Source organism: Amblyraja radiata, chromosome 45 (genome assembly GCF_010909765.2).
Source record: "Amblyraja radiata isolate CabotCenter1 chromosome 45, sAmbRad1.1.pri, whole genome shotgun sequence".
NCBI lineage: Eukaryota > Metazoa > Chordata > Chondrichthyes > Rajiformes > Rajidae > Amblyraja > Amblyraja radiata.
This window is the reverse complement of record NC_046000.1, coordinates 8,842,575-8,854,993: the sequence shown is the minus strand read 5'-3', so window position 1 is coordinate 8,854,993 and position 12,419 is coordinate 8,842,575. Positions and strand designations below refer to the sequence as shown.

The 12,419-nt window shown below is 53.6% G+C and overlaps 2 protein-coding genes across 5 annotated transcripts in view; both read left to right on the top strand.

Annotated features, from left to right (window-relative positions):
- Positions 1 to 6,095, top strand: part of eml3 (EMAP like 3) — a 28,552-nt gene extending 22,457 nt beyond the window's left edge. For all 3 annotated transcript variants that reach the window (XM_033015427.1, XM_033015426.1, XM_033015425.1), the window contains 3 exons: positions 1 to 23; positions 454 to 584; positions 4,512 to 6,095. The exon at positions 1 to 23 is cut by the window's left edge and continues 76 nt beyond it. In XM_033015427.1, coding sequence (XP_032871318.1) covers positions 1 to 23; positions 454 to 584; positions 4,512 to 4,712 — 355 coding nt within the window. In that variant the 3' untranslated portion in view covers positions 4,713 to 6,095. The remainder of the gene's footprint in view (positions 24 to 453; positions 585 to 4,511) is intronic.
- Positions 6,096 to 12,025: 5,930 nt separating this feature from the next.
- Positions 12,026 to 12,419, top strand: part of mta2 (metastasis associated 1 family member 2) — a 64,514-nt gene continuing 64,120 nt past the window's right edge. For both annotated transcript variants that reach the window (XM_033015409.1, XM_033015408.1), the window contains exon 1: positions 12,026 to 12,192. In XM_033015409.1, coding sequence (XP_032871300.1) covers positions 12,165 to 12,192 — 28 coding nt within the window. In that variant the 5' untranslated portion in view covers positions 12,026 to 12,164. The remainder of the gene's footprint in view (positions 12,193 to 12,419) is intronic.

The window sequence follows — 12,419 nt, the reverse complement described above, 5'->3', positions numbered from 1 at the left end:
CGTGCTGGGCTTTCACGTTTTCGGTAAGCCTGCTGGCCCGGCCTGTGAGTGTGGGGTTGTCGGACAGGGACGGGAGGGCACAGGAGGGACACTGGAATTCACGCTGGCTCCTGTCCACGGTCGACTCGAGGAGCCAAGGCTCCTGCTAACTGGGTTTTCAGTGTTAAATGGGAGAGAGCTGGAGGGGAGAGGATGATAATGTTCTTTTTCACTGAATGAATATGGTACAGCATTGAAACATGGCCTTTCGTCCATGCTGACCAAGATGCTCCATCTAAGCTACTGCCACCTGCCCGCGTTTGCCCCATTTACCTCCAAAGCTTTCCCATCCATGTACCTGTCCAATCATCTTTTAAATGCTGTTATAGTACCTGTCTCTGGCAGCTCAAGTCATTTTCCGGTGATCCTGTGAGCCCTGCATAGTTCCACTTATCCCCCCTTCTCTCGTTGCAGGAGTCTGGCCGGACGGTTCTGACGGGACGGACATCAACGCGCTGTGTCGCTCCCACAACGAGCGGGTGGTGGCCGTGGCTGACGACTTCTGCAAGGTCCACCTCTTCCAGTATCCCTGCTCCAAGCCCAAGGTCAGTCGGAGCGCCGGGAGCAGGAGAGACATCACGCCCTTACCTCCCTCCCCAGACTTCTCCACGGTCATCACCTGCAATCTTCTGGAAAGGCTGCTGCCTGTTTGAGGCCTAGTCATTGTCAGTGGAGGATGGATTGAGTGGTCAGTGTCTCAGGGCCACACTGACCACAGTCTTTTTACAGACTGACCACACTGGCTGTAAAAAAAAAAGTACTGGAGTTACTCAGGAGGTCAGGCAGCACCTCTGGGGAATGTGGACAGGTGACGTTTCAGGGCCGGGACCCTTCTTCCGATGAAGAGAGGGGCGGGGAAGAAAGCCGGAAGTGAGCAGGGGGCAGGACGAAGAATAGTGAGCGATAGGTGGATTAAGGTGAGGGAGAGGTTTTGATAGGCAGATGTTTGTACAAAGACAAAAGGGGTGAGATAAGGATAGATGTGTGAATTGTGATGGACTGCTTCAAATCTTCAGCAAAACTCCAGTCACTGGTACATTTGGCATGGAACCAGGCCCTTCGGCCTATGTCAACCAGCGATTGTATGTTTTGTTATTTATTATTATTTTTATGTGTATTATTATTATTATTGTGTATGACTGCAGGCAGGGAGAGGGAGATGGAGAGGGGAAGGAGAGAGGGGTGGGGTACGGGAGGAGAGAGGGATGGGGAGAGAGGTGTGAGGGATGGGGGAGGGAGGGGAGGAGGAGATGGGGTAGGGGAGGGAGGGTAAGAGTGTGGAGGGAGGGGGAAGAGGGGTGGGGGGAGAGAGTGGCAGAGTAGATAGGGGAGGTAGGGGATAGGGGGAGTGGTGGAAGAGGACAGAGGGGTAGGGGAAGGGGTGTGGGGGTGAAGAGGGAGGGAGGGGAGCGAGAGGGGTGGGAGGGCGGAGAGGGGTGGGGTTAAGTGGGAGAGAAGTGAAGAGTGGGTAGGGGGAGTGGAAGAGGGACAGGGGTGGGGGTGCAGGAGGGGAGGGGAGGGAGAGGGGTGGGGTAAGTGGGAGAGAAGTGGAAGAGTGGGGAGGGAGGGGGAGTGGTGGAAGAGGGACAGAGGGGTAGGGGGAAGGGGGCGGAGGGAGAGAGGGAAGGGGGTGGGGAGAGAGGGATGGGGGTGGGAGGAGGCGGGGGAGGAGAGAGGGGTGGGGAGGGGAGGAGAGAGGGGAGGGGTAGAGAGGTGTGGAGGAGGGGGGAGATGGGGTACCACCAGTTTAAATTCCATTTGGAATATTTTGGAGGACCAAGAAACCAAGAACCAAGGTCACGCCGTACACTAGCACAATCCTACACACTAGGGACAATTTACAGAAGCCAATTGACTTACAAACCTACACGTCTTTGGAATGTGGAGGAAACCAGAGCATAGAGAAAACCCATGTGGTCATAGGGAGAAGGTACAAACTCCATACAGACAGCACCCGTGGTCAGGATCAAACATGGGTCTCTGCTGCTGTAAGGCAGCAATTCTACCGTTGCTCCACTGTGCCGTCCTAAAGGGGCAAACTCCCAACATATTATTAAACTCAAAAGACCAACACATATTCATGCATTCGTTCCTACCAGCTGAACTAGTTTTTACGGAGGGCTTTTGAAGTAATTCATAACAACACTGGAGGTATGGTTACTGAATTGAATGATTTTAATGTATTTTCTGACTTATGGACAAAATGGACTAAACCGTTTGTTTACTGGGCACAGCCAGTACAAAAGTTTTACTTAGAACACAAAATGCTGTATCTCTGGAGGATGTGGAAGGAGACATTTTGGGTCGGGACCTTTCTTCAGACTGATGAAGAAGTTTGAAATGAGATGCAGATTTATATTTTTTTAAAAGACACAGAAGTCTGAAGAGGGGTCTTGACCCGAAAATGACCTAAACATAATAGTCACTAAATGCTGGAGTAACTCAGCGGGACAGGCAGTGTGGAGTATATTGTAAAACACCAGTATAGGATGTGTGCATTTTTTTTTGGGTGTTTTACAATATACTCTACAGGCAGCATCTCTGGAGAGACAGAATGGGTGATATTTCAGGTCGAGATGTTTAAGAAGGAAATGCAGATGCTGGAAAATCGAAGGTGCTGGAGAAACTCAGCGGGTGCAGCAGCATCTATGGAGCGAAGGAAATAGACAACGTTTCGGGCCGAAAACTTCTTCAGACCTTCTTTCAGCTCAAGATCCTTCTTCAGATCAGTATCTGCAGTTCCTTCATACACAATCACCTAATCCTGCCTGAGCCGCTGAGTTACTCCACAGGGATGGGAAAGGGAGGCAGAGAGTTGCACAACATGGAAACAAGCCATTCGGCCCAACACATCCATGCTGACCAGTGAACCATCCATATCAATCTCATTTCCTAGCCCTTGGTCCACAGGTTCTATACTGAGGTAGTTGAAGTTCTTTTCTTGGCATGTCTTAAATCCGGGCACTAACTTTGCTCGATTCACCTCCAATTGATAAAGACAGCGTATTCACCCTATCCCCCTCATGATTTTATACATCTTTATAAGATCACCCCAGCCTCCTGCACTCGAAGGAATAAAATCCTAGCTTGCCCAACCTCTCACTGTAGCTCATGCCCTTCATTCCTGGCAACATCCTAGTAAATCTGCACTCTTTCCAGCTTAATGACATAGTTCCTACAGCAGGGTGACATGAACTGAACACAAAACTCCAAGTGCCGCCTCACCAGAGACTTGGACATGAGACATTTGGAGTTGGTCGCCTGTCCAGATGCTGCTTGAAGTGCTGAGTTCCTCTAGCACTTTGTGTTTTGCTCAAGGTTCCAGCATCTGCAGTTCCTTGTGCCTCCACAAACTGCGGTCACACCGACATCTTTCTTTGCAAACAAACCGAGAGATAATTACACTGAGGACATTGGTGGATCGTGAACAGAATGGTAATGTAGTCGTTTGGACAGGTGCATGGATAGGAAAGGTTTATGGGATATGCCCCAACGCGGGCAGGTAGGAATAGCATAGATGAGGCATCTTGGTCAGAATGGGCGAGTTGGGCCAAAGGGCTTGTATCTGTGCAGTGTGACTCTATGACCTCAGCGGGTCAAGCAGTATCTGTGGAGGGTATGGACAGATGATATCTTGGCCTGAAGTTGGACCGAAGGGCCTGTTTCCTAGTTCTATGACTCGCTAGAATTTAGGAGATTGAGGGGGGATCTTATAGAAACTTACAAAATTCTTAAGGGGTTGGACAGGCTAGATGCAGGAAGATTGTTCCCGATGTTGGGGAAGTCCAGGACAAGGGGTCACAGCTTAAGGATAAGGGGGAAATCCTTTAAGACCGAGATGAGAAAAACATTTTTCACACAGAGAGTGGTGAATCTCTGGAACTCTCTGCCACAGAGGGTAGTTGAGGCCAGTTCATTGGCTATATTTAAGAGGGAGTTAGATGTGGCCCTTGTGGCTAAAGGGATCAGGGGGCATGGAGAGAAAGCAGGTACAGGATACTGAGTTGGGTGATCAGCCATGATCATATTGAATGGCGGTGCAGGCTTGAAGGGCCGAATGGCCTACTCCTGCACCTATTTTCTATGTATCTATGTAGTTTAGTTTTAGAGATACAGCGTGGAAACAGGCCCTTTGGCCCACCGAGTCTGCGCCACCCATACACTAGTTCTATCCTAAACACTAGGGAAAATTTACCGCAGCCAATTTACCTACAGCCCTGTTCATCTTTGGAGTGTCATCGGGAGAACGTACACTCCGTACAGACAGCACCTGTAGTCAGGATCGAACCTGGTCTCTGGTGCTGTAAGGCAGCAACTCTACCCACTGCGCCACCGTGCCACTAGTCTTAGAACATCTATGTGAAAGGTTGCAGACGAGGTGGTGTCTCTGGTTTCCCAGTCCCGGGCTGGGGTGGGTGAATCTCCCATGGCCAGTGCATAATCTGATACCTCTGTCCTCCATTTGCCCGCAGGCTCCCAGCCACATGTACGGTGCGCACGGCAGTCATGTCACCAACGTTCGCTTCACGCACGACGACAGTTATCTCATCTCCACCGGCGGCAAGGACACCACCGTGATGCAGTGGCGAGTGACCAGTGGCCGGCTGGAACACAGCACCTCCGTCTCCTCCGCGTCTGCCTCCTCCCTCGACCTACTGCCCGGCAGCACCTGAGGCCCCGCTGCTGCCGCCCTCCGCTTCCCCTCATCCCCCCCAATCTTCCCCTCTCCCGTCACCCAATCTTCTCTCCTTCCTCCTCCCTCAACCTGCTGCCCGGCAGCACCCGAGACCCCTTGTCTTGCCTCACACCTCCATCCCTTCTCTCCTCCTTTCTTCTTCCTCCCTTGCCCACATCTTCCTCCCTAACCCTCCCTTTTCATCCTTTTTCCTACCCTTTCATAGCTCTCTCCAGATCTTATCCCTTTCCCACTCCCTCTAACCTTCTCCCTTCCCCTCTCACCTCCGCTCCCTCCCCGTCCCTTCTTTCCCTTTCCTCCTCCCCCTCTCCGCTCCCTCTCCTGCCCCCTTCTTCCCATCTCCTCCCCCTCTCCTTTTCTCACTCCTTCCTTTTGCACTACTCCCCCGCATCCTTACTCCCTTCCTGTTCCCCTATCTCTGCTTCTACCTCCTCCCAATACCCTCTCCCTCCTCCCCTGACCTTGCATCCCTCCCCATACCTGCCCCCCTCCCCCCCTTCCTCCTCCCCTCACTCCGGAGATGAGGATTTTCCTGGTTCAGGTACATCCTTACTCGGACCATTCTGACACGTCTCAGGGAGACCTCCGTTAGCACTCAGCACCCCACCCCCTTCCCTCTCTCGCTCTCTCTAGCCTCTCCTCGTCCTCACAACTGGATAGGTGGCAGGGGACGGGTGTGGAGATGTTGCCCCGGGGGTAGTATGGCGAATGGGAAGGGTGTAGGCATGGATTCTGATAGTGTCGCTCAGTCCACACTGGACTTCCCTTCATCTTCCCAGCCCCTTTGGTTTTCATGGGGGTCAGGAAAGCAGTCTTGAACGTCTGGGCAAGGAGATGAACGGCAGGGCAGGTGATCCTGTGGGCAGCTACGTGGAGGGTTGTGGGGAAGCGTGAGAGCCCCCCTCAGGCAGTGCCAAGGGTAGCTGCTTGGACCTGGTACCCACAGGTGACTGGCTGTGCCCAAAATTGCCCGCTGATTGAAAGGAGGACAGGAAGCCAGCATTGTGCTCAGTGGCTTGTAACCACCTGACAGGTGGGCAGGTTGTTGGAATGGCAACCATCCCCTTCCCCATGGCATGGGTAATCAGGAATCAGGGAGGAGCCAGCCTCTCTCCAGTCTCTGACACTGCAAAGCTAACTCTTAACATTCCTGGATGTCGTTTTTATTGTAAAAATTATCAATCTCATTAGGTCCTGTTTTATTTTGTTTGGGAGATTTGTTTATATATAAGGGTATTAGAAAGAGCCTGATATATGTCAAAAGGATCAAAGCGGGATACACGCAGACTAGATGATTGTAAACAGAAAATATATATTTTCCCATTGAAATAAAGCCTGATTTTAACAATGTTTAGTTCACCAGCAGCCTGTGAATCTTTTGCTTTAGTTTTCGTATTACAGGTACAGCATGGAAACAGGCCCTTCGGCCCACCCGGTCTGCACTGACCTATGCACACTAGTTCAATGTTATTCACTCCCTCCGCAATTTCACAGCAACCAATTCAGCTACAAACCCGCACATCTTTGGGTTGTGGGAGAAAACCCACGTGTTCATCGGGATAATGTGCAAACTCCACAGGGACAGCACCCAAAGTCATGATCAAACCCAGGTATCTGGTGCTGGGCTGTTTAGTTGAAATGGTTGCACCTTTCCCCCCCCCCATGGTGTAAATGTCAAATAATTGCAGGCATAGCTTTAAGGGGAGAGGGGTAACGTTTTGGAAGATGTGCATGGCAAGTTTATTTTAGTACAGAGGGTAATGAGTGCCTGGAACGTGCTGCTGGAGGTGGTGGAGAACGGAATAGTGGTGTTTTCCGATGGATATGCAAGAATATGGATCACCTGCAGGAACAGATTCGTTTAACTTGGACATTGTGGGCTGAAGGACCTGATTTTATTCTCTGTATACACAGTCCATAGGTTACCAGTCAGCCCTTTAACCTAGTTCTTCAATTAGAAAATGGCTGATTCTGATCTTAATTCCATCCAGCTGCTCAGGTCTGTAACTATTAATTTGCTTGTCCCCACAACAATTTACCAATCTCAATCTGGGAATTTCTAACAGGCACCCCTCCTCCTCCCAGCCCTTTGGGGGAGGGAGATCCACATACCTCACCCCCTCCTGCACCACCCTAGCCCGGATTTAAAAGATGAGGGGGCCCCTTGTTCTGGACCACATTCCACGCAAGGGGAAATTGTTTCTTTCCTGCTGCTCAGAAAATGATTGCAATTCCATGTTGTTACTATTAGCGGTCTTGTGGTGTGGTGCTGCTACTTAAAACATAGAACAGGGAGTTGCAAGCGTAAGTCCTTCAGCCCACAATGTCTGTGCCGAACGTATATAAAATTATGAAAGGCATAATAGATGCGGTAGACAGTCTGAACCTTTTCCCAGGGTGGAAATGTCCAACACTAGAGGGCATAGCAAGAAGGTGAGATTGGGAAATTGTAACAGAGATGTGCAGTGCAAGTTTTTTTTTACACACAAAGCGGTAAACTAATCACCTCTGTCTGCATGTGATCCATGCCCCTCCATATCCACGTGTCTACCCAAAGGTTTCTTAAACACCATCGTATCTGCCTCCACTCTTGGCAACACGTCCCAGGCCCCCATCATCCTCTGTGTAAAGATGACTTGCCCCACACTTCTCCTTTAAACATTGCCCCTTGATCAGTGTCTGAAGAAGGGTCCCGACCAGAAATGTCACCAATCCATGTTCTCCAGAGATGCTGCCTGACCCGCTGAGTTACTCCAGCACTTAGTGTCTTTTTTTAATCTGAAGGGTCATGCACGAAAAACATCGTCTGTCCATCCCTTCCACAGGTTCTGCCTGTCTCACTGAATTCATCCAGCATTTTATGCTTATCTCAGTGGAGCATCCTCTAATCATTATTTACCCATTCCCACCGGGATCACGAGAAGTGGATGATCTATATCACTCTCACAGACATATCAATGAGAGCTTGGTGTGTCCAAATTGGTTGCTGTGTTTTCTACATTCCCTCTGTGACCGTGTGGATTTCCCCTGGGTGCCACTGTTTCCTCCCACACCTTGAAGACATGCGGGTCATGGGTTAATTGACCCCCAGTTTGTGAGCGAAGAGTCGAATGTGTGTGGTGTTGATGGGAATGGGAACTAATAAAAACATTTCTTCCATCGAACGTGTCCAAAGACAGGCAGCTCGATTTGTTACTAACACCTATGAGAGAGAAGCGAGTGTCACCAAACTTCTGAATTCTCTGGGGTGGAACCCTCTCCAAGACAGACGTGAAGCTTACCGTTTGACCTGTTTTTACAAAATGTTAAATGGTCAGCTCGACATAGACTACAAGACCTACACCAAACCCAAACCAATTAGGAGCAGACGAGGGCATTCAATCCAATTTGTGATCCCAGCTACAAAGACAGATGTGTACAGCAATTCGTTCTTCCCCCGCACAATTAAAGCATGGAATAATCTCCACCCAACTATAGTTACCCAACCAGATGCAACTAAATTTAAAGTAGCTCTTTCTTCCCAATAACCCTTTCTGGCTTAAGCCCTCCCTTCACCACCTCCAGTTTAAATTCCATTTGGAGGACCAAGAAACCAAGAACCAAGAGGGGAAAGTGTAAAAAACATCAGTTGACAGTTAGTGTGGACCTGATGGGCTGAAAGGCCTGCTTCCATGCTGTAGCTCCTTACAACATAATTACGTGACCAGCAGTCATTGAAATGTCAAGAGTGTTTTATTGTCATATGTCCAAGATAGAACTATTAAATTCTTACTTGCAGCAGCACAACAGAATATGTAAACGTAGTACACACAAACCAATATAATAAACAAGGGAAAAATGTTCAGCTCAAAAAAAGTATATACACACACACACACACACAAAACAAAAAAATTGTGCAAAAAGATAAAACTGATGCCCTCAAGTTTATGTAGTTCAGAGGTATTGGAGGTTGTGGTGTTTAATAGCCTGATGGCTGTAGGGAAGAAGCTGTTCCTGAATCTGGACGATACAGTTTGCAGGCTCCTGTACCGTCTTCCCAATGGCAGGAGTTAGTGTCTGGCCAGGGTGGTGTGGGTCTCTGATGATGCTGGCTGCCTTTTTGAGGCAGCGACTGCTGTAGATCTCTTTGATGGTGAAGAGGTCAGAACCCGTGATGTACAGGGTGGGCAGTGTTCACCACTTTTTGTGGGCTCAGGCAGCTTTGATCAGTTTAATTTATTGTCACGTGCACCGAGGTACAGTGAAAAGCTTTTGTTGCGTGCTAACCAGTCAGTGAAAAGACTATACAACATTACAATCGAGCCATTTACAGTGTACATGACAAGGGAATAACGTTTAGTGCAAGGTAAAGCCAGTAAAGTCTGTTCAAAGACAGTCTGAAGATGGGTCTCGAACCAAAACGTCGTCTATTCCTTCTCTCCATAGACGTTGCCTCACCCGCTGAGTTTCTCCAGCATTTTCTGTCTACCTAGACAGTCCAAGGGTCAACAAAGAGGGAGATAGTAGCTGAGGACTGCTCTCAGCATGCGGTAGGATAATTCCATTGCCTGATAACAGCTGGGAGGAAACTCCCTGAATCTGGAGGTGTGTGCTTTGTAAGATGGAGCCAGTTTGTGATGGGGTTATGGGTGCACAGGGCCACAGACACCTTGTTAAGCGTAACCAGCCAGCGCACCCTCTCGCTCCTACACCCCTCCTGGTTGTCATTTCATTGTTACATTTCAGGGCACAGGACAATAAAACACTTTTGACTCTGGATCCTCAGAAACTTCTTCCGCCCACTACAACTTTCCAATGGTGCTCGCCGGCTTGGGGGGGGGAATGGGTTGGTCCTGAGGTGGTGGAAGGAGTTTGGTTCTGAGGAGGGTGGAAGAAGCGGGTTGGTCCTGGGGGGGAGGAGGGGTGAGAGAAGGGGTTCGGTCCTGGAAAGAGTGAGGGAGTAGAGGTTCGATCTTGGGGGAGAAAGGGCTGGGGGAGAAGGGGTTCAGTTCTGGGGGGAAAGAATGGGTTCGTTCTGGTGGGGAAAGAAGGGGTTCGGTTCTGGGAAGAAAGAAGGGGTTCGGTTCTGGGGGGGGAAAGAAGGGGTTCGGTTCTGGGAAGAAAGAAGGGGTTCGGTTCTGGGAAGAAAGAAGGGGTTCGGTTCGGGGGAGAAAGAAGGGGTTCGGTTCTGGGGGGGAAGCAGGGGTTCAGTTCTGGGGGGAGAAAGAATGGGTTCAGTTCTGGGGGAGAAAGAATGGGTTCGGTTCTGGGGGGAGAAAGAAGGGGTTCGGTTCTGGGGGGGAAAGAAGGGGTTCGGTTCTGGGGGGAGAAAGAAGGGGTTCGGTTCTGGGGGGGGGAAGAATGGGTTCGGTTCTGGGGGGGGGGGGGAAGAATGGGTTCGGTTCTGGGGGGGAAGAAGGGGTTCGGTTCTGGGGGGGGGAAGAAGGGGTTCGGTTCTGGTGAGAAAGAAGGGGTTCGGTTCTGGGGGGGGGGGGGGGAAGAAGGGGTTCAGTTCTGGGGGGAGAAAGAAGGGGTTCGGTTCTGGGGGGAAGGGGGTTCGGACCTGAGGAGACGGTAAAAAAGAGGCGGTTAAAGCATTCAAGAAGGAACTGCAGTTGCTGGAAAATCGAAGGTAGGCAAAAATGCTGGAGAATCTCAGCGGGTGCAGCAGCATCTATGGAGCGAAGGAAATAGGCGACGTTTCGGGCCGAAACCCGGTTAAAGCAAATCAGCGGTCGGGCAAGACTCACCACCACCGTCGCCGCCGCCGCCCGACTGACGGATGGATGCCCCGCGCGCCACAGGAGGGGGGGCACGTGACGCCAACTGTCGACCCTCGCGGGGCCACGTGACGCCAACTGTCGACCCTCGCGGGGGCACGTGACGCCAACTGTCGACCCTCGCGGGGCCACGTGACGCCAACTGTCGACCCTCGCGGGGCCACGTGACGCCAACTGTCGACCCTCGCGGGGCCACGTGACCATGGGGTCTCCAACACGTGGGGCCATGTGACGTCAACTGTCGACCCTCGCGGGGCCACGTGACAACTGTCGACCCTCGCGGGGCCACGTGACGCCAACTGTCGACCCTCGCGGGGCCACGTGACGCCAACTGTCGAACCTGGCGGGGCCACGTGACCATGGGGTCTCCAACACGTGGGGCCATGTGACGTCAACTGTCGACCCTCGCGGGGCCATGTGACGTCAACTGTCGACCCTCGCGGGGCCACGTGACGCCAACTGTCGACCCTCACGGGGCCACGTGACCATGGGGTCTCCAACACGTGACGCCAACTGTCGACACTCGCGGGGCCACGTGACGACAACTGTCGACCCTCGCGCCGAAGAGCCGGGTCTCTCTCTCTCTCCCCCCCGCCCGGGGGAAGGGGGCGAACGCCCTCTGTCTCTACCCCGGGGTGTGGTGACTCCATGCCCCCCCTCACCCACCAAGAGGGAGAAGCCCCCCTTCCTTTCAGGGACCGAACCCCATCTTCCCCCCAGGACCGAACCCCAATCTCCCTCCCTCCATCGCTGAACCCCAACCCCCCCAGGACCGAACCCCAACCCCCCCTCCATCACTGAACCTGAACCCCAATCTCCCCCCTCCATCACTGAACCCCAATCTCCCCCCTCCATCACTGAACCCCAATCTCCCCCCCTCCATCACTGAACCCCAATCTCCCCCTCCATCACTGAACCCCAATCTCCCCCCCCCCCCCCAGGACCGAACCCCAATCTCCCGGCCCCTCCATCACTGAACCTGAACCCCAATCTCCCGGCCCCTCCCCGAGGACCGAACCCCATCTCTTTCCCCTCCCCCTCAGGGGTAGAGAGAGACAGAGAGCGGAGGGGGTGAGTGAGTGCGCGCTCCCGTGCCCGCGCGCCCCCGACGCCGCCACGCGCGTCCCCGCCCGCCCGCCGGAGCGCGCGCCCTCCCTCCCTCTCTCTGTCCCTCCTCCCTTCCCCCCCCCAACAACCCCGCTCCGGGGTCAGCGCGTCCCCGCCACCCACCACCACTGCGCGCTCCCGCCGCCGCCACCACGCGCGCCCTCCCCCCCCCCCCGCCCGCCGGAGCGCGCTCCCCCCCCCCCTCTTTCACACACTCTCTCCCCCACACCCCCCCCCCCAACCCCAACTCCCCCCTCTTCCCCCCACCCCCCCCCCCTCCAACAACAACCCCGCTCCCGGGTCAGTCCAGTCAGTCAGCGAGCGGCGGGCGGGCGGGCGGCCGGGAGGAGCCAGGGTGGAGGGTCAGGAGGAGGGTCAGGGGGAGAGAGAGAGAGGGAGTGTGAGAGTGAGAGGAGGAGGAGGGAGGGAGGGAGGGAGGAGGAGGGAGGTGGGGGCCTCAGGCCCAGGCCCACGCCCGGTGGAGCCCAGCAGCGGGGCAGCGGCGCCGGGACCACAGGGAGCGCTGACCCGGCGGGCGGGCGGGCGGGCCCCGAGCCCGAGCCATGGCGGCCAACATGTACCGGGTCGGAGGTGAGTCAAGCGGGGTGGGGGTTGGGGAGGGAGGGGGGGGGGGTCTGTCCCGGGAGAGTGGGGGGGGAGTAGAGGAAGGGGAGGGGGTGGAAGTCTGCCCTGAGGGGGGGGGTGGGGGTGGAGGATGGGAGTCTGCCCTGGGGGGGGGGGGGGGGTTAGAGGTAGGAGGGGGGGGGGTGAGAGTCTGCCCTGGGAGGGTGAAGGGAGGGGGGGGGGGGGGGTCTGTC